The sequence below is a fragment of the Microcebus murinus genome, unplaced genomic scaffold (assembly GCF_040939455.1).
Source record: "Microcebus murinus isolate Inina unplaced genomic scaffold, M.murinus_Inina_mat1.0 scaf003_hap2_Mmur4.0, whole genome shotgun sequence".
NCBI classification, from domain to species: domain Eukaryota; kingdom Metazoa; phylum Chordata; class Mammalia; order Primates; family Cheirogaleidae; genus Microcebus; species Microcebus murinus.
In genome coordinates this window covers 571118-592341 of record NW_027438949.1, presented here as the reverse complement: position 1 = coordinate 592341, position 21224 = coordinate 571118, and the positions used below count along the sequence as shown (strand labels likewise).

The 21224-nt window shown below is 42.4% G+C and overlaps 2 protein-coding genes across 4 annotated transcripts in view; one reads left to right on the top strand and one right to left on the bottom strand.

Moving 5' to 3' along the window:
* Positions 1-21224, bottom strand: part of TEX28 (testis expressed 28) — a 67691-nt gene that overhangs the window by 19668 nt on the left and 26799 nt on the right. The window lies entirely within an intron of this gene.
* TKTL1 (transketolase like 1) overlaps positions 5204-21224 on the top strand; it is a 40107-nt gene continuing 24086 nt past the window's right edge. For both annotated transcript variants that reach the window (XM_012757285.2, XM_012757283.3), the window contains exons 1-5: positions 5204-5366; positions 8205-8322; positions 12558-12655; positions 13430-13621; positions 13706-13833. In XM_012757285.2, the coding sequence (XP_012612739.2) occupies positions 5233-5366; positions 8205-8322; positions 12558-12655; positions 13430-13621; positions 13706-13833 (670 nt within the window). In that variant the 5' untranslated portion in view covers positions 5204-5232. The remainder of the gene's footprint in view (positions 5367-8204; positions 8323-12557; positions 12656-13429; positions 13622-13705; positions 13834-21224) is intronic.

Below are 21224 nucleotides of genomic sequence, written 5' to 3'. Positions count from 1 at the left end.
TAAATTAATTGACCAACTAAAAATATATATACAAAAAAAATTAGCTGGGCATGGTGGTCCATGCCTGTAGTCCCAGCTACTCGGGAGGCTGAGGCAGTAGGATCGCTAAGCCCCGGAGATTGAGGTTGCTGTGAGCCAGGCTGATGCCACGGCACTCACTCTAGCCTGGGCAACAAAGTGAGATTCTGTCTCAAAAAAAAATAAGTGACAAGGATGTGGATCAACAGGAACTCTCAATCACTACTGGTGGGAGAGTAAATTGGTATAACTACTTTGGAAAAGCATTTGGTAGTATCATAAAGTTGAAGACATGCATACTGAATAATCCAGCAATTGCATTCATAAGCAATATCCCCAGGAGACAGGTACACTAATGTTCTCCAAGACCAACTACTAGAAACAACCCATGTGCCTATCAAGGAGTAGAATGTGTAAGGAAACTGTAATATATGCAACAATATACAACTGTACAGCAATGAAAACGAACTACATCCTTGAAAATCACAAATGAATTTCACAAGCATAATGTTGAAGAAGCCAAATAGAAAGTCTATATTTTGTATGATTCCATTTATATAAATTCCAAAAGCAGGCAAAACAAAATGATTTTATGTAGAGATGCCTACACAAGCAGTAAAGCTATACAGAAAAACATGGATGTTAGTAACATGAACTTCAGGATGCTGGTTTCCACTAAGCTGGGAAAAGGGAACTGTGACTGGAGAGGACATGTGGAGGCTGGGGTGCTTGCCTTGAGTACTAGTTAAATGTGTGTTCATGTTATCATTGTTTCTTAAAATATATGTTGATGTTTTCTGTACCTTTGTGTACATATGTCAGATTTCATGGCTTAAAAAATTTTTTAATGTTCAATAGATGGATTTAGTAGCAGATTAGATATGACTGGAGAGACTATCAGTAAATTGTACAACAGAGCTAAAGAAAGTATCCAGAATGCAGCACAGAGGCTCAAAGAAATAGAAAATTTGAAAAATAGAAGATAGTGTGAGAAGGTCTAACAAAAATCTAAATTTCATGCCAGAAAGAGAAGCTAGAATGAAACAGCAGCAATATTTTGAAAGATACTCCCTAAGAACTTTCCAAAACTGATGAAAGACACAAATCTGCAAATTAAAAAAGCCCAATAAATCCCAAGCAGGAAAGACAGAAATAGGTCGATACCTAGACACAAGATCTTAAAAGCTGCCTGAGATAAAAAGCTGATTACCTTTAAAACCATTATTTTTATACTTCAAGCTGACTTCTCAATAGCACCAATGAAATCCAGACGACAGTTGAATAATATCTTCAATACACTAAGAGAGTAACTGTCATGGGAAAAAAAGGTCGCAAAGAATCAGAAGTCAGAGTACCTTCAGACTTTCAAGCAACAGCATGGGGGAACTAGAAGACTATAAAGTAATGCCTTCAAAATTCTGAGGGAAAAAATGATTTTCCAACCTAGAATTCTTTACCCAAACTGTCAACTTATGAAGTTAGACTATAAACATTTTCAGACATGAAAGAACTCAAATAGTTTACTTCCTCTACATTCTTTCTCTGGAAGCTACTTGAGAAAGTGTGCCACCAAATCAGGCACTATTCTAAGGAAAAGATGGAGATGGTATCTAGGAAACAGGGGACCCAAGCCAAAAAACAGGCAATCTCCAGGATGATAGGAGAGCCCAGGCTAATGGCTTGGCAGCAGTCCTGGAGAGCAAGTCAAAAGGCTCCAAGACAGCTCCAAGGTAATGAAAACTACTAGAATGCCAGACATCTTCCAACATATGCATAAGGAGATTTAGACAATTGAGGGAAGTCTTGAACTAGTGATCAGTAATAGAGAACAAGCAAAAAGAGGATGACTCCAAGGAAAACAAAAAGTTGGGAGAGAAAGGAAGAGTCATCATAGTCATTACTCAGTTGTGCCTAATGTTTCCATGAATTTGATAATGTAAATACAGAACTATCTAACCAAAATCATTGTACACAGGACTGGAAGGATGGGGAACAGGAAGTGTGTGTTGGTGGGGGCAGGTGAAAGAGCTATATCGTCATTTTTTTTTCTTTAATAGAGACAAGGTCTCACTCTGTTGCCCAGGCCAGAGTGCAATGGTGTCATCACAGCTCACCATAACCCTGAACTCCTGGGCTCAAGCCAACCTCCTGGAGGCCTCAGCCTTCCAGGTAGCTAGGACTGCAGGCACCTACCACCACACCTGGTTAATTTTTAAAATTTTTATATAGAGAGTGTTTCACTATGTTGCCCAGGCTGGTTTCACACTCCTGGCCTCAAGGGATCCTCCCGCCTCAGCCTCCCAAAGTGCTGGGATTATAGGAGTGAGCCACGGTGTCCAGCCATCATCTTTTATAGTGAGAAATCAAGTGGTAATTGATAATATATATTTAAAAAACAAAGAAATAGGACTATAAACAAATTATTTAGAAAATTGGAGGTAAATACCAAAAGAAACAACTAAAAGCATTGAAAGTGGTTGATTCTGGGAAGTAGGTGGTTAAAGGCCAGGGAGTGCTACTTTTTTTGTAATAAACCTTATAGAACCCCTTAACTCTTTGAACCAGTGGTCAGCAAAGTATTCCCCAAAGGCCCTCTGCCTGTTTTTGTATGGCCTATGAGCTAAGAATAGTTTTTACATTTTTTAATTGTTGGAAAAATCGAAAATAAGAATATTTCTTGACATGTGAAAACTACATAAGATTCAAACTTCAATGTCTATAAACAAAGTTTTATTGGAACACATCCACACTCATTCATTCAGGTATTGTCTATGGCTGCTTTCATGTTACAGCAATGGCTGAGTAGAGTAGTTGCAACAGAGACCATGTGGCCTAAAGTATTTACTATCTGGCCCTTTACAGAAAAGTTTGCTGACCCCTGCTTTAAACTATATTCATGTGTACCATTGATAAATGTAAGATCTAAGTAACTATTTAAAAAGCAAGTTGTAAACAGGGAAAATAAAAGTTTGCTAATGACTTATTCTGGGGGAAATTTTATATTAATAGATACAATGTAAAACTCAAAATTGAGAGAAAAATATATTAGTGAAAAAAATCAAAAGTAACACTAGAAGTATAGAACCCAGATATGTACATAGCATCCAAATAACCAAGGTGGGAATGGAACTTGATTAATCCAACAAAAGGAAGAGAAGGAAAAACAAAGAGAAATAAGACCTCAGGATAACCAGAAAATATAAAATAGGATGCCAATAAGATGTGATTTCTAATTGGCTATATGCTATATTCTTGAGAAGACTCAGTATTGTAAAGACATTATCTCTCTGCGTAGTAACCTTCCATGAAATTCCAATTAAAAACCCAGGGGGAATGAATGTCTCATGAATCTTAAATTAGCTGATTCCAAAGTTTATTTAGAAGAGAAAATGCAAAATAATAGCTACGACATTTTTAAAAAAGAATACTAAACATGGTACTGGGAAAATGGAGTACTTCAAAAAATATTAGAGTGCTACTTTATATTTTATACAATAATAAAGTGCAGACGGAACAAAGAAATATAAAAAGCAAAACTATAAACTTATTAGTACATAATAAGAAATGTTTTTATAATCTTTGGGTGAAGATGAGCTTTCTAAGCAAGACTCAAACCAAAATTCCATAAAGAAAAAATTTACATATTTTATTACATAAAAAATTTCAAAACCTTCTGCATGGAGAAGAAATTCCAAAGTTAAAAAGAAGCAACATTTAGGGTTTGTTTTTTCTTAAAAATAAAGTATCTCCTTTACCATTGAAAAATGCAACACGATGAGAAAAAAGACTTGGAATATCTCCAATAGGTAAGTGGATAATCAACATAATATATAAAGAACTCCTACAAATTTGTAAACTACAAATAAATAATCCGATATAAAGACATTAAAGGATAGTAATGCACAATTCAGACAGGTCGAAATACAAAAGAAACCCAGCACAACTGCAAGGTGATCAGGGAATGCTAAGTGAAAGCAATGATTACTATTTTTTCATCCATCAAAATGCCAAAGATGAGAAAGTTTAACAATATCGGTGTTGATAAGGATGCAGGGAAATGATCACTCATATACTCTGCAAGTAGGAGTATATACAGGTTCAGGGTTTTTGATGAGCAATTAGGCAATATCTATTAAAATTTTAAATGTACATACCCTTTAACCCAGCAAGAACATGGGAACCTAATGGCATTCAGGTGACACTCTGGGAATCTCATGCAGGAATTTGGCATTTTTGAACTAAGATGGAGCAGTTGGGCTCCCAAGTGGTTGAACTTCGGTATATTGTTGTGGAAATGGCATCTCTGAAGGCAAAGTCAGTTCCAGGAGCTTACTCCAGTCAGGCTACCTGGTCACATTACAGGCTGGCATTGGGCTAACACCACCTCAACAGGCACATGGAGCTTGGAGCTTGCCTTATAGAATGTTCTAGAAAAGAGGCTGGGCGCAGTGGTCCACGCCTGTAATCCCGGCACTCTGGGAGGCCTAGGCGGGAGGACGGTTTGAGCTCAGGAGTTCGAGACCACCCTGAGCAAGAGTGAGACTCAGCTCTACTAAAAATAGAAAAAATTTGCCGGGCCACTCCGGAGGGACTATAGGAAAGACCGATTGAGCCCAGGAGTTTGAAGTTCCTGATGCCATGGCACTGCAGCCCAGGTGACACAGCCAGACTGTGTCAGAAAAAAAAATAGAATGTTCTAGAAAGGACATTTCTAGAACATGCTGGGCTGGCGTCTGCTAAAAAGCCCACCTAGAGCCTGGGCTGCTATTGGGAGAGAGGGTGGCCATCGGCCAACTTTGAAATTCCACCGTGACCTTATCGCGATAAAATGAACACAATGGAAACTTCACCTTTGTAACTACTTTCCAGTGTGTAATTCGACCCATGTACAACATTTACCACGTTGTACAACTACCGTGACCACCTAGTTCCAGAACATTTTTACCACCCCAAAGGAGACCCTGTGCTCGCTGGCAGAGGGAAACTCCTTGGCAACTGACGGCCTGAGAAAAGACAAAAAGAAATGGAATTATTCTGAATAATGTCGCATGTGTAAGTGACTACTGAAATGCATTGAAGTGGGCGCGGGAAGAGAGTGGCGCGGAGGGATCCGCGCGGAAGGATCGCTGCGGAGGGATCGAAACAAAGGTCACGTGGTAGATGCGGAGCAAACCCGACCACATTTGTTCCGTAGACGCCGACGCGGTCACACTCATGGCCGATGCTGAAGCGAGCACTGCGATGGCAGACGAGGCCAGGCCCGACGAAAAGACGGTGCAAGTGCTGCGAGACTTGGCCAACCGCCTGCGCATCCATGCCATCAGGGCCACGTGTGCCTCAAGCTCTGGGTAAATTCCCCTCGTCTAAACTCGCATCGTGTGGGGCGGCGGGTCTGGCGGCGACGAGGCCGTAGAATTATGGGAGCTCAGTGGACTTGGTCTTAGAGGACTTATCTCAGGCCATTGGGGTCTAGCTACCACCCTTCGATGCCCATGAGGCACTGTCCCCGCCAGTCTAAATGGCCAGCCTGTGCTTGGGTGCCCGCCTCTTGCACCCCTCCCGCTCCCCCTCCACTGCCGAGGTTCTGGAGGTCCCCCACAGCCTTACCCATTAAGAGAAAAGAATATAGATCTGAGTCAGATGGGCTGGCGATAACCCTGGGATCAGATTGGCCTAACTGTGGTTTGCATTTTAGCAGGGAGCAAGGCTTCCTGTGCAAGCAGTTGTACTGGGTGCCAGGGTATGAATGAATGACCCTAACCTAGGACTTCAGGGTAAAAGAAATTAAAATAAAGCGGTCGGCTGGTAAGAATCAGAGCAAAAATGAGTTGTTGGGTTTGCTAGTATCTTGTGGAGGATTTTCGTATCAGTATTCATATGGGATATTGGTCTGTAAATGTTTGGTAAAATTCACCACTGAGGCCATCAGGTGGAGAGCTTTTCTTTGTAGGAAGTCGTTGTTTGTTGGTTTTTGAGACAGTCTTACCCGTCTCCTGGGCTAGAGTGCCATGGCGTCAGCCCAGCTTACAGCAACCTCAAACTCCTGGGCTCAAGCAGTCTTCTGTAGTCCCTCCCGAGTAGCTGGGACTACAGGCACCACCACCACGCCCAGCTAATTTTTCTATTTTTAGTAGAGACGGGAGTCTCACTCTTGCTCAGGCTGGTCTCCAATTCCTGAGCTCAAGCGATCCTCCAGCCTCCCAGAGTGCTAGGATTACAGGTTGTGAGCTACCCTGCTCCAGCCATGTCTGGAGTTTCTTGATTACCACTTAAGTCACATTACTATTAATAGCTGTAAGTCTATTCATATTTTATTGTCATGATTAAGTCATATGGAGTTTTGTGTTCCAGAAATTTATCCATTTCTTAGAGGTTAACCCTTTTGTTGGCATACAGTTACCATAATACACTCTTACCCTTTTTACTTAGTAGCAGTAGTAATATTCCCACTTTCACTTCTGATTTCATTTGTCTTCCATTTTTTACTTAGTTTATCTAGCTAGTTTTTAAAATATTTTTTCAAAAAAACCTTTTGATTTCATTGATTTTTTTTCTCTATTAGTCTCTCTCATTTATTTCTGTTCTTTATTTTTTCCTTCCTTCTGCTACCTTTAGATTTTGTTTTTTCTTTTTCTAGTTCCTTAAGTTGTAAAGTTAGGTTATTGATTTGAGGTATTTTTAAAAAATGTATTTATAGCAATAAATTTCCCTCTGGGGCTGGGAGTGATGGCATGTGCCTATAGTCCCAGCTATTTGGGACTATAGGTTGAGGTGGGAGGATCACTTGAGCCCAGCAGTTAGACACCAGCCAGGGCAACATAGTGAGACCCTATCTCAAAAAATTCCCTTCACCAGCTTGAGCAAGAGAGAGACACCCATCGCTACAAAAAATAGAAAAATTACTGGGGTGTGGTGGTGCACATCTGTAGTCTCAGCTACTCAGGAGGCTGAGGCAGGAGGATCACTTGAGCCCAGGAGCTTGAGGCTGCAGTGTGCTATGATGATGCCACTGCACTCTAGCCTGGGTGACAGAGCAAGACTCTGTCTCAAAAAAAAAAAAAAAAAAAACAACCCTCTAAGCACTACTTTTGCTGCATCCCAGAAGTTTGGGTATCTTGTGCTTTTGTTTTCATTTGTCTCTGTTTTCTAATTTTCCTTGTGATTTTTTTTTTTGACCCATTGGTTGTGTGTTGCTTAATTTTCACAAATGTATGGATTTTCCAGTTTTCCTTCTGTTATTGATTTCTAACTTCATCCCATTGTGGTCAGAGGAAATACTTAGTATATCTCTTTTTGAATCTTGCCGTGGAGCCTGGGCTATGATAGTAAAAGGACAGTGAACGTGATTAAGACCTATATATTTTTGAAATACTGTTACATATTTATTTTGCTCCTTTCACCCTCAAAATTAATAACAGAGGGTTGCATTTTCTCAAGAGATCTCTATGGCTTTTAAATGTAAATCATCCATGTGAAGGACATTTGCAAGGTAAAAGGTTTAAGTCCCCATTTTCTTTATTGTGAAATTTGAAATGAGATTATTAACGTGAATGAACTAGGCCTAAAATATTTTTCTAACACTTGGGGCAGGGCTCCAGGGATTTGGTTTTTTCCTGTCCTCTCCCCCTTTTTAATTAATTAGGGACTGGCTGAACTCACATGCAGGCTGATTTTTTAAGAACAGTAGTTATTTTGGTGGCATTCAGAAAGGGCCTGAGTTAATTGACCATGAGAAATGTCTCAGTCTTTTACCATTCACTTCTTAAAAGAAATGCATTTTAGGTAGTAGGATGAGACCATCATGGTGTTTCTCATTGGCAGTGCTTCTGAAATTTTCTCAGCAAGTGAAGTACTGTAAATGAATGCAAACAAGTGAAAGAATACTCAAGTTGGAGTCACAGTGAACTTGCCCCAAGTGCAGGACGTTCTATTGATAGAAGGGGGCTGGTTTCAGAGCATCTTGCTGTGTGCAGGGAGAGAGATCATGAGGTTACTGTGCTTTAAAGTATCCTTCAAAGACATGAGCTTGGAAAGCTGTGGCCCTGCATCCCTTACCCTTGGCTGGGTTCTTCCTGGGCTGGGAGAAATGACTGCTGCTTCGGGTCTGAGGAGACCATGTGCTGAAGCAAAGTCCCTGGGAAATCACTTGCCTGTGAGAAATGACCTGTGTCATGCTTGCCTTTCAGCCACCCCATGTCATGCAGCAGTGCCGCCGAGATCATGTCTGTGCTGTTCTTCCACACGATGAGGTATAAACAATCAGACCCGGAGAACCCGGACAATGACCGATTCATCCTCTCAAAGGTATGCCATCAGGGGAGCCCAGGGCTTGCTCCAGTGCTTGCTTCTTAAGCCCATTTTTAAAAGCCACCACGTAGGAACAAGGCCTGGAATGGACTTGTCATTTTGGTTCTTCGTGTTTTGCATCGTAAGGATCTAAAGGGTATTCTAGTGAGGACCACTTGAAGCCATGTGGCTTGTGTATCTGGAAGGGTGGCTTGTGGCAACAGGTGTGCTTTCTTCCCTTTAGTGGTACCTTGCCTCCACCCCACCTCACACTGAAGCCCCCCCTTGGTAGGGTTATGCTGCTCCCATCCTCTCGGCTGCCTGGACAGAGGTGGGCCACCTTAGTGGATCCAATTTGCTGGGCCTGAGGAAAAGTGGGTATGACTTGGAAGGACATTCTGTCCCTATCAGTCAGCTTTCCCTTCCATTTCTCTGCAGATATGGCCTGAAATTGATGGTGTACCTTCTCATCAGACTAGGTATAAATACCAGCTACCTCATGATGTTAGAGGACAGGAAAGAAAAGGAACCTTAAAAACAAGGTCAATCTGAGAATGTGTTGCTGGTTTGATGCCATCTGAAAGTATGCTGTGTTCTGAAGGAAATCACTTAAAACCTGGCTGGTACAGCACCATGTCCAAACAGAGATACCAGATTAGGAAGTAGGGATAGTTAATGAATGCAGAAATATACTTAAATAGAATGAACAATGTTTGATAGAACAACAAAGTGACTATAATCAACAATAAGTAAAGGTGTACTTTAACTAGAAGAGTGGAATCGGAATGTTCCCCAAACAAAGAAATAATCAATGCTTGAGGTGATGGATACCCCAACTACCCTGATTTGATTAATTCACATTGTATGCCTGTATCAAAACATCACATGTACCCTATAAATATATGCAACTATTATGCAACTATAATAATTAAAAATAAATTTAAAATAAAGAAGAAATACCAGATTAGGGCAGTGGGAAGTAGTTTAAAGACAAAATCAAACTGTAGGCATGGCTGAAGTACCTAGGGGCAGAGATCTCCAACCTTTTTGGCACCAGGGACCGGTTTCATGGAAGACAATTTTTCACAGATGGGAGAGGGGGGAGGCAGAGCTCAGCTGGTGATGCAAACAATGGGGAGGGAGAGCAGCTGTAAATACAGGTGAAGTTTTGTACCTGTTGGTCAGCTCCTACTGTGTGCCCCCCTTCCTAAGTTTCATGAAAGGCAGTTTTCCTGGACAGAGGGGGGTGGTTAGAGCTCTGCAGCCCGGTTCCTACCATAGCCTAAGAGTTATAATTGTGACCTTTGTCTTGGTGTCTGAAACAGTTTGGCAAAAAAATAAATAGATTTTATGTGTGTGTAAATAGATAAAGTAAATGTGGTCCATCGGTAACAGTTGGTGAATCAGAGTAAAGGGGGTGTGGGAATTCATTATACTAGTCTTATAACTTGTCTATAACCTTGAACTTTATTTACAAAAAAAAAAACCTGAAAAAATTTGGATATACAAACACAATATGGGTGTTCAGATTTCTGGTTTAAAAAAAGGAAGGATGTGTAGATTATCATATAACCACTGCTATCAGAGTCATTGGCCTTAGAGGGATAAAGAACACAATGAGTACTGTTCAGCTGCCAGAATTTGTGTATTCATCAGATTTAGCCAGCAGATAAAATCAGAAAGAAAAGAGAAAACGCACAGGAAGCACAGTCTGTCATGGTTTTGACTCAGAATGGAGTAAATGGACACACTACAGGAGAACGGTTAGGGCCTTCATGGTGGGTGCACCCAAAGCAATCATCTCTTTAGGTGCAGGTGTCTAATGCAGAATATCACATTAAGAAGCTGACTGCTGGCTGGGCGCAGTGGCTCACACCTGTAATCCTAGTACCCTGGAAGGCCAAGGCAGGAGGATCGCTTGAGGTCAGGAGTTTGAGACCAGCCTGAGAAAGAGCAAGACCCTGTCTCTACTAAAAATACAAAGAAATTAACTGGACAACTAAAAATCTATAGAAAAAATTTGCCGGGCATGGGGGCACATGCCTATAGTCCCAGCTACTCGGGAGGCTGAGGCAGGAGGATTGCTTGAGCCCAGGAGTTTGAGGTTGCTGTGAGCTAGGCTGATGCCACAGCACTCTAGCCCAGGCAGTAGAGTAAGACTCTGTCTCAAAAAGAAAGAAAAAAAAAGAAGCTGACTGCCAAGGCCCAGCATTGTCATTGACTGTCAGGTTCTTGGATTCCCTTAGAGCTGTCGTGGTGCTACAGACTTTCCAAGGTATAGGGCTTGTGATCCCTGTCCCCCCACCGAGGCTTTTGTTTTTGTTTTGTCAGCTCTTTTTTTTCTCCAGCCAGGGAGGCCTGGAAAGCAACCAAAAGGCCTTTTTGTAAACTTGTTCTTGAAGCACACTTTGTGCTGGAACGAGGATGAGAAGTACCATCTGGGAGAGAAGTCTTTCTTTTTTGGGTGCCAATAGCACCTTACACACATTCCAGCCCTCAATCTCCCTGTATTCTCCCACAGCATGTGAGTTCTTGGGGAAAAGAAGGTAACCCATGTGGGGGCACTTCCACCATGCCAGGTATTGTGTTGATCCCCACCATTCTTAGTCTACCCTTACAGCCTCCTGCCACCTAAAGGAGGCTCTTGTCTCCATTTGTACCCATAAGGTAAAGCCTTTAGAAGGTGGGCTTGCTTGCCCCATGCTTCACAGTTGGGGAGGCAGAGTTGGTTTGAGTGCTGAGCCCAGGCTTGGTTCATGGTATTGTAGGGCCTCCAAGGGTGTGCAGGGCAACTAGGAGCCAGAGCTTGTTACAGGAGTGAGGTCAGTGCCATGGGGAGGAAGATGGAGCTAGAGACTTGGCCAGAAGAGACTTCAGTGGGACAGTTCTGCTAGGCTAGAGATGCAAAACTGAAAAGGAATCCAAGGACACAAAGCATGTAGCAAATGCCAGGGAAGTTCAAAAGAGCCCAGGAAAGAGTCGAGAGTAGGAAGCAAGAAGGGAAAGAGATCTGAGAATAACAAGTACCATTCATTCATCTGTGGTAGTGATGAACACACCAATCTCTGCTTGAATGGAGCTAATGTTTGAACAGAGGATGGGGACAGAGAAGAAACAAACTCATGAATGAAAAGATAGTATGACAGATGGAGCTGAGCATTTGGAATCAAGTAAAGTAGAGGGGGTGGGAGGCACTAGCTGTAAAAGAATGGTTCAGAAAGATCTTGATTTTGACGTTTGAGCAGATTTGGAAGTGATCAGAGAGTGAGCTGTGCACATATCTAGGCATAAGCACTCAGGTAAAGGAAGCCACAAGTGCTAAGGCCCTCAGGCAGGCCTGTGGCCATTGTGTTCAAGGGCAACAAGGAGACCAGGATGCTGGAGCAGTGGGAGGGGGATTTGGAGGTGATGGGGGCTGGAGTGTGCAGGCCAGTATAAGACGTTGAGCTCTACTTGACAGGAGAGGGGAAGACCTGGGATACTTAACAGAGACATGAGCCAGCTTAAGTTTTAACAGGCTCCCACTGGTGGCTGGGTTGAAAATGGAAATGGGTGAGGGAGGGAGTCCAGGAAGGAGGCCTCTGCAATGATAGAGGCCATGCTGAGATGGTGGCAGCAGAAGCTGTTGAATAAATACAGTATGTCTGAAAGCTTAGAACTGGAGCTTCTCCCATGAGTGCAGCAGACCTTTGGCATGGTCTTGTGGCCCTCAGAGGGCCTCCTTCTCCTCTTGGGACAATGATAACCCTGTGCATACAAACAGGATGTTGCAGGGGAGGGTAGAATGGTAGTGGAACGTCATTCTAAGAACCCGCATTCCCTAAAAGATTCAACGTGTGATTTGTTTGTGGCTGGAAAAAGGCCTTGTGAAAATGGCAAGAATCATGCCTTGTGTTTCCTGCTTTACACTTAGGCTCCCTCCTCTGTGCTCCCAAAACTCTAGTCTTGCTCACCACACAGTGTGGATTACCTATAGCTCCCTGGCATGGACAATGGATGTCTTCATCTTCTTTGTCAACCCCAGTTTCTAGCCCAGGCTGGGCTCTATTCTTGACCTGTGGTCCATGTGTAACATGATCTGAAACTTGGGGTATATGGGGGTATGGTGAAGAGGAATTCACCCAGCAGGGTGGGGTTGGCTGTTCTGATGGAATACAGCTATATGGCCAACAGAAGCAGCCTGCACTCAGCTGGAAGTTTGATAACTGTCCTGCAACTGTGCGTAGGTTAATTAGGTCCCTTCTCTCTCACAGAGACTGTCATTTGTTGATGTGGCAACAGGATGGCTCGGGCAGGGACTGGGGGCCGCATGCGGGATGGCATATACTGGCAAGTACTTTGACAAGGCCAGGTAAGGTGCTTACCCAGAAACCACTTAACTGCCCTGCCCCACGCCCCCTCTGGAGATCTCAGGACAGGTACCTAGCTCTGTGGGGTGGAGAGGAGCCCTATAGGGCCAGTCCCCATTCCATTCCATGGCAACCCCTCTGTTCCATTTCCCACATGTCTGTTGAAATTCATACATTATTGCCTCTGTTAGTTCTTATCCTAGGGTTAATAATTTTTTAAAACATTCCAACACTTGAGTGAGATCTAGGAGATAAGCATTCATTTTGTTTCTTAATGGAGGAGTTTAATGTTTATAACAGAACATGTGCTCCTGAGGTGTAGAATGTTTTGATTGTTGTGATTACTGTGAATAAACTGTAAGATCAGAAATAAAAGGTGGCAGTGCTTTAAAATGGAACTTATAGAATATAAGAAAATGTGTGTGTAAATGGTTTGGGGATTTAAGGGGATTGCTTTTTTTCCTATTCCCCTCTTGTTATCATGCTTGTTGATCAGGAGAAGTGGCAGGAGAACCTAAAAATAGGCTCACAGCTAGAATAGGAGAACTAACTGAAAGTGAAGCCCATCTCATGAGACCCAAGCTTTTAAAGCTTCATTTCCTCAGCTGCTAAATTTGTGCAGAGCTGATGAGGAAAATAGTCTTTGGGACCTGATGATCTAAAGCAGCTTCTCCAGGCTGTTCCTTTGTTTCTCTTCGAAAAAGTACATTTGCTGAGTGACCCAGATGAGCCCTCAGCCCAAAAGAAGGTCCTAAACCTCGCTTGTCTTGCTCTAGCTACCGGGTATTCTGCCTCATGGGAGATGGCGAGTCCTCAGAAGGCTCCGTCTGGGAAGCATTGGCCTTCGCTTCCTACTATGGTCTGGACAATCTCGTGGCAATTTTTGATGTGAACCGCCTGGGACACAGTGGTACCTTGCCCGCTGAACACTGCATAGATATCTATCAGAAGCGCTGTGAAGCCTTTGGGTAACCATATCCTCTCTTGCTTTACCTTCTTTCTGTCCCACCACCCTTTGTTTCTTGTAACCTGGCCTCTTCCTCTGTTGACAGGTGGAATACTTACGTGGTGGATGGCCGTGATGTGGAGGCGCTATGCCGAGTGTTCTGGCAGGCAACTCAAGTAAAGAGCAAGCCCACTGCTGTGGTTGCCAAGACCTTCAAGGGCCGGGGCTTGCCAAGTAAGCAAGTGTTTCTTTCCTGCTTGTGGTTATTAAAAACATCTGTCTGCACAACAGAAGAGGCAGAAGGAGGCCTAAACTGCCCTAGAGAGAGGACTTTTTTTAAATTTCAGAGTATTATGGGGGTACAAATATTTGGTTACATAAATTCTGTACAGTTTGAGTCAAAGTTGTAAGTGTTCCCATTGCCCAAGCAGTGTGCATTGTACCTGTTAGGTGTGAATTTACTCATCCCCTTCTCCCCTTCACCCCTGCTTGATTTCTGATGAGTTTTATTTCCATATGTACACATAAGTGTTGTTCAATTTGTTCCAATTTAATGGTGAGTACATGTGGTATTTGTTTTTCCATTCTTGTGATACTTCACTTAGAAGAATGGTCTCTAAGTCCATCCAGATAAATATAAGAGGTATTAGTTAACCATTTTTTCATGGCTGAGTAGTAGTTCATGATATACATATACCACATTTTATTCATCCACTCGTGTACTGATGGGCTCTTGGGTTGTTTCCACATCTTTGTAATTGTGAATTGTGCTGCTATAAACATTCAGGTGCAGGTGTCTTTTATAAAACGTCTCTTTTTCCTTTGGGTAAATACCTAGTAGTGGGATTGCAGTATCAAATGGTAGCTCTGCTTTTAGTTCTTTGAGGTATCTCCATACTACCTTCCATAGAGGTTGTACTTGTTTGCAGTCCCACCAACAGTGTGTAACTGTTCCTATCTTTCCACATCCACACGAGCATTTGGGGATTTTTTTTATAAAAGCCATTGTCACTGGAGTTAAGTGATATCTCATTGTGGTTTTTATTTGCATTTCCATGATGATTAGAGGCTTTGAACATTTTTTCATATGTTTGTTGGCCATTAGTTGATCTTTTGAAAAGTTTTTGTTCATGTCTTTTGCCTACTTTTTAACGGGGTTGTTTGATTTTTTTTTCCTGCTGATTTTCTTGAGTTCTTTGTAGATTCTGGTTATCAGCCCTTTATCAGATGTATAGCATGCATATATTTTCTCCCATTCTGTTGGTTGTTCACTTTATTGTTTCCTTGGCTGTGCAGAAGCTTTTTAATTTGATCGGGTCCCATTTATTTACTTTTGTTGTTGCTGTGGTTGCTTTTGGGGTCGTCTTCATAAATTCTTTGCCTAGGCCGATATCTATAAGGATTTTTCCAGCATTTTCTTCCAGAATTCTTAGTTTCATGCCTTAGGTTTAAGTCTGTTATTCATCGTGAGTTGATTATTTGTGAGTGGTGAGAGGTACAGATCCTGTTCAGTCTTCTACATGTGGCTATGTAATTTTCCCAGCACCATTTATTGAATATGATTCTTTTTCCCAGTGTATGTTTTTGTCTGCTTTGTCAAAGATCAGATGGCAATATGAGGATGGTTTTATATCTGGGTTCTCTGTTGTGTTCCATTGCTCTATGTCTGTTCTTGTGCCAGTACCATGCTATTTTGGCTACTATAGCCTTGAGTATAGCTTGAAGTCTGATAAAGTGATGCCTCCTCAAACTCCTGGCCTCAAGTGGTCCTCCTGCCTTGGCCTCCCAGAGTGCTAGGATTATAGGCATGAGCCACCATGCCCAGCCAGTGCTTCCTGATTTGTTCTTTTTGCTTAAGGTTGCATTGGTTATTCGGTCTTTTTTTCTGGTTCCATGTGAAGCATAGAATTATTTTTTCTAGATCTGTAAAAAAATGGCATTATTTTATTGGGAATTTCATTGAATCTGTAAATTACTTTGGGTAGTATAGACATTTTAACAATGTTGATTCTACTGGTCCATAAGCATGATGTTTTTCCATTTGTTTACATCCCCTATGATTTCTTTCCTCAGTGTTTCATAGTTCTCCCTGTAGAGGTATTTCACCTCCTTGGTTAAATATAGTGCTAGGTATTTGATTTTCTTTGTCGCTATTGTGAAAGGTATTGAGTCTTTGATTTGGTTCTCAGCTTGATTGTTGTTGGCATAGAGGAATGCTACTGATTTGTGTACGTTGATTTTGTAACCTGAAACTTTGCTGAATTTATCAATTCCAGGAGTCTCTTGGCAGAATCTTTGGGGTTTTCTAGATATAAGATTATATCATCAGCAAAGATAGTTTGACCTCTTCTTTCCCCATTTAGATACCCTTGATTTCCTTCTCTTGTTTGATTGCCCTGGCTACAACTTCCAGCACTATGTTGAATAGAAGTGATGACAGTGGGCAACCTTGTCTGGTTCCACTTCTAAGTGGGAATGCTCTCAATTTTTCCCCGTTAAGTATGGTATTTGGCTGTGGGTTTGTGTATGTTAAACCATCCTTGCGTCTCTTGGATGAAGCCCACTTGGTCGTGGTGGATTATTTTTTTGATGTGCAGCAGATTTCAGTTTGCTAGAATTTTATTGAGAATGTCTGCATCTGTATTAAAATCAGATATTGGTCTGTAGTTTTCTTTTTTTGTTGTGTCGTTTTCTGACTTTGGTATCGAGGTGACAATGGCTTCATAGAACGACTGGGGGAGGATTTCTTCCTTCTCAATGTTATGAAATAATTTCTGCAGTGTAGGTACCAGTTCTTCTTTGTAGGTCTGGCAAAATTTGGCTGTGAAACCATCTGGTCTGGGACTTTTTTTGTTGGAAGATTTTTATTGCTGCTTAAATTTAATTATTCGATCTGTTCAAGAGTTCTGTTTCTTCCTGATTGAGCCTAGAGAGGTTGTGTGTTTCCAGGAATTCATCCATTTCTTCAACATTTTTAAGTTTATGTACATAGAGATTTTTATAGTATTCAGAAATGATATTTTATATTTCTGTGGTATCAGTTATAATATCTCCTTTTTCTTTTTTTTTTTTTTGTCCATCTTTGGTTGTCCTATCCTTTTTCATTTCTGATTGAGTTCATTAGGGTCCTTTATTTTCTGTCTCTGGTTAGACTAGCGAGAGGCTTGTTGATTTTGTTTATCTTTTCAAAGAACCAACTTTTTTTTTTATTAATCTTCTGTATAATTCTTTCGGAATTGATTTCATTTAGTTCCTCTCTGAACTTAGTCATTTCTTTTCTTCTGCTGGGTTTGGGATTGGTTTGCTCTTCCTTTTCCAATTCCTTGAGATGATTCATTAGATAGTTGATTTGTGATCTTTCTGTTTTGTAGACATAGGCATTTAAGGCTGTGATGTTTCCTCTTAGGCCTGCTTTTGCAGAATCCCACAGATTTTGATAACTTGTGTCCTCTTTGTCATTTAGTTCAAAGAATCTTTTGATTTCCATCTTAGTTTCCTCCTTGGCCAGGCGCAATGGCTCACGCCTGTAATCCTAGCACTCTGGGAGGCCGAGGCGGGAGGATAGCTCAAGGTCAGGAGTTTGAAACCAGCTCTGAGCAAGAGCGAGACCCTGTCTCTACTAAAAATAGAAAGAAAATAATTGGCCAACTAAAAATATATAGAAAAAATTAGCTGGGCATGGTGGCGCATACCTGTAGTCCCAGCTACTCAGGAGGCTGAGGTAGGAGGATTGCCTGAGCCCAGGAGTTTGAGGTTGCTGTGAGCTAGGCTGACGCCATGGCACTCTAGCCCAGGCAACAGAGTGAGACTCTGTCTCAAAAAAAAAAAAAAAATTCCTCCTTGACCCAGTAATCGTTCAGCAGTAGGTTAATTTCTGTGACTTTGTATAGAGTTGAGTGTTCTGTTCGAATTGACTTCTACATTCATTCCACTGTGGTCTAAGAAGATATATAGTATAATTTCTATTTTTTTAAATTTGTTGAGGCATGTTTTGTGGCCTAGGATATTATTAGTCTTATGGAATGTTGCGTGAGCTAATGACACATCAATCATATATTCAGTAGTTTTGGGGTAAAATGTTCTGTAAATGTCTGTTAGGCCCATTTCTTCTAGAGTCATGTTTAAGTCCATTGTTTCTTTGTTTATTTTCTGTTTGGAGGATCTGTCTCATTCTGTCAGTGGGCTGTTGAAGTCCCTGGCTATTACAGTGCTACTGTTTATAATTTTGTTTAGATCAAGTAGGATTTGCTTTGAGAATCTGGGTGCACGTGTGTTAGGTGCATAGATATTTAGGATTAAGTCTTTTTGTTGAATTGTTCACCATTACATAATGACTGTCTTTGTCTTTCTTTACTTTTGTTGATTGAAGCCTATGTTATCTGATATGAGAATGGCTACATCAGCTTTCTTTAGGTTTCCATTTGCATGGAATATTGTTTTCCGTCCCTTCACTTTGAGTCTGAATGCACTTTGAGTCTGACCCTTGTGGGTCAGATGCATTTGCTGGAGACAGCAGGTACTTGGCTTGTATTTTCTTATCCATTCAGCCTGCCTATGTCTCTTGAGTGGGACGTTCAAGCCAATCACATTTATTGAAAGAAGTGATAAGTTAGGTGGATTTCTATTCATCTTGTAACATAGAACTTTATTGCTTTGTTTTACCTCTTGAGCCATTGTTGTATCTTGACTCTGAACTTTAGCTTTTGGATTATTTTACACTGGTGAGTGTTTATTGTGTTGATCAATGTATAATTTAGATCTGAGTACTTCCTGCAGGGCAGGTCTGGTCTTGACAAATTCCCTCAGAGTTTGCTTGTCTGAGAAAAGTCTTTATTTCTCCCTCATATAAGAAACTTAGTTTTGCAGGATACAAAATTCTAGGCTGGCCATTATTCTGTTTGAGAAGACTGAGAATGGGGCCCCAGTCCCTTGTGACTTGTAAGGTCTCAGTTGAGAAGTCTGCAGTTAGTCTGATGGGTTTTCCTTTGTAAGTTACTTTATGGTTCATAGGAGTTCCTGTTTAGTATTAACTCTGGCCAGTCTGATGACCATATGTCATGGTGATTGCCTCTTGAGATGAATTTCCCATGAGTCCATTGTACTTCTAGTACCTGGATGTCCAGATTTCTAGAAAGACCTGGGAAATTTTCCTGAAGTACTCCCTCAAATAGGTTTTCCATCTCTTATATATTTTCTTCTTCACCCTCAGGGATGTCTATAATTTCTTATGTTAGGCCTCTTTACATAATCCCATATTTCTTGTAGGCTTTGTTTGTTCCTCTTTGACTCACTTGTTTAATTCAAAGGTGTTGTCTTGTAGCTCTGAGATTCTTTCTGCCTGATCCAGCCTACTCTTAAGGCTTTCCACTGTGTTTTGTATTTCCTTGAATTAATTTTTCATTTCCAGAAGCTCTGCTTGATTTTTTTTAATAATTCAATTTCTTTAGTGAATTTTTCATTCATTTCTTGAATTGTTTTCATGGTTTTCTTGTGTTGGGTTTCTATTTTCTCTTTTATTTCATTGAGCTTCCTTACAATCCATATTCAAAATTCTTCATCAGTCATTTCAATAGTCTAGTTTGGGTTGGTTTGCATTGGTACAGAGTTATTGTTTTCTTTCAGGGGGAGGAGTGTCCTTTCACTCTGATTTTTCATGTATCCGGAGATCTTTCACTAATTCCTTCTCATCTGGAGCAGCTTTTGCTTCTTATTTTTAGATTTTCTTTTAATTAGATAATGACAAGCCCAGTTTAATCTCAGACAGTGGGTGGTATTTAATGGGTGAGACTCAACTACATCCTGTATGACTGACTCAGTAAATGCTGTAAAGGGAGTATAAATTGACTTCCCTGTCAATAGGTGGTACTTGCCAGAAGGAACAAGCTTCAGTGTTGTTTTGGGGTCCTGTGACTGACTCCAGTCCCTCCTGAGAAGCACTTGATTTCCCCAGGTGGTGTGTGGGGCCCTGGAGCTTCAGGTGATTCCTTTTTCTCTGCCACAGCAGAGGCGGATGGAGGAGTGTAGCTGGGCAGGGCTAGGTTGTGTGAGCTTGCCCTCAGGCTCCACCAAAGCTGACAAAATATCTGTTTCAGCAGGGGTCAAAGGGTCTGCTCCCAGTGTCCAGGCAAAGCTGCCAGGGAGGGGCTATAGTGGCCTCACTCAATCACAAATCTCCCCCCTCCTTGCCCCCAAGCAATGCAATTGAGACCTGGAGGTACAGGATCTGGCCTGTAGGCCTATCCTCAGGTCCCCAGAGATCAATTCCTGGCTGTGCCATGGAGAAGCATGCTGGTCCCGAGTTGCCCATGGGGTTCCCAAGCAGGTTCGATGTCTGTCTGCCTTGGGGCATGCCTGCACTGATGGAGTAGCTGGGCAAGTGGCACCAGGGAGGGCCAACAGGCAGGGAGCTCACAGACCAAGCACCCCTCAGTTTGCTGTAGGATCCCTAGAGAAAAAGACTGAGCCCCATTGTCCGTGGAATGAATTCTCAGCATGGTGGCACAGTTGTCTCTCAGCAGCCACAGGTGGGGGAGGGGAAGGAGAGGAGAAGCAATTCCTGAGAGCCCTGGCTCAGTCGTCTCTCAGCAGCCATGGGCAGGGCAGGGGAAGAGGAAGAAAAGAGTTGTGAGTGAAATAAAGCTAGCACTCTGATTGTCTCTGTCCCTCTCTCCAGAAGGCAGCTCACCCAGAATATCCAGACTCTGGGGTCATGCAGATCCTCTGGGACCCACTGGCCCCCTGTGGCTCCCAGTCTGGGCTAGAGTTGGAAAATGTTTGTGTGGGAACGAATGAGACAAAAAGCAAGGGGCTGAGGCCCCCTGGGAAGGACAAAGGCACAGGGTGGGTGGAGAAGCAATATGGCACCTGCCATCTCTGCTTGGGTCTGCAGTGATGAGAAGTGACCCTGAGGGTGCCAGCTGCCTGATAGTTTGTCCTCAAAAAGCTCCCAATTCACTGGTAGCAGCAGCTTTTGGGCTTGTGAGGGTAGAAGAGCTCTCCAGCAGCTCAGGACCCCCTGTCTGCCAGAGATAGAGGGTAGAGAGAAATAAGCCACTCCACCTGCCCTTCTCACTGGACTGCAAGCCTCTCGAGGGTTCATCTCTGCCAACATCCTGATCCTTCGTGTTCTGCTTCTAATTCTGGGGGCTTTCTTTCCATACACGAGGACTCAGGAACCTGCTTGAATCTTCATTGTGACTGCTCTGCTGGCTGCTCTGTTGGAGTTTCTCCAGGCACTGGCTCTGACCTATGGCTTGGATCTGTGGTTCCAATCCACTGGGCTCCAACCTATGGGATCCTCATGCCAAGCTTGCGGCAGTTTCTGAGAGCAGTGGCTCAGCAGCCCTGCTTAGCTGAGTTCCTCAGCTGAATCTCCTTCCTGAATCTCGAAGGAGGGCTGTCTTCTTTAACTCGGTTACCAAGGCTGTGATTATCCAGCTGTTTCCTCCTTCAGGATACATGGTCAGCACCAACTGCCTGTTGGAACAATGCTCACCTACATGGAGAGGTCTGGAGAAAGCTGCGCAGCAGGGAAGGAGGCAGTGGAGAGGGCTTGTTAAGTGAACAGTGGTTTTGTCTATAATATGTGCTGGAGGCCCCTGCTCTGTCTTGCCTTCACCAACAGT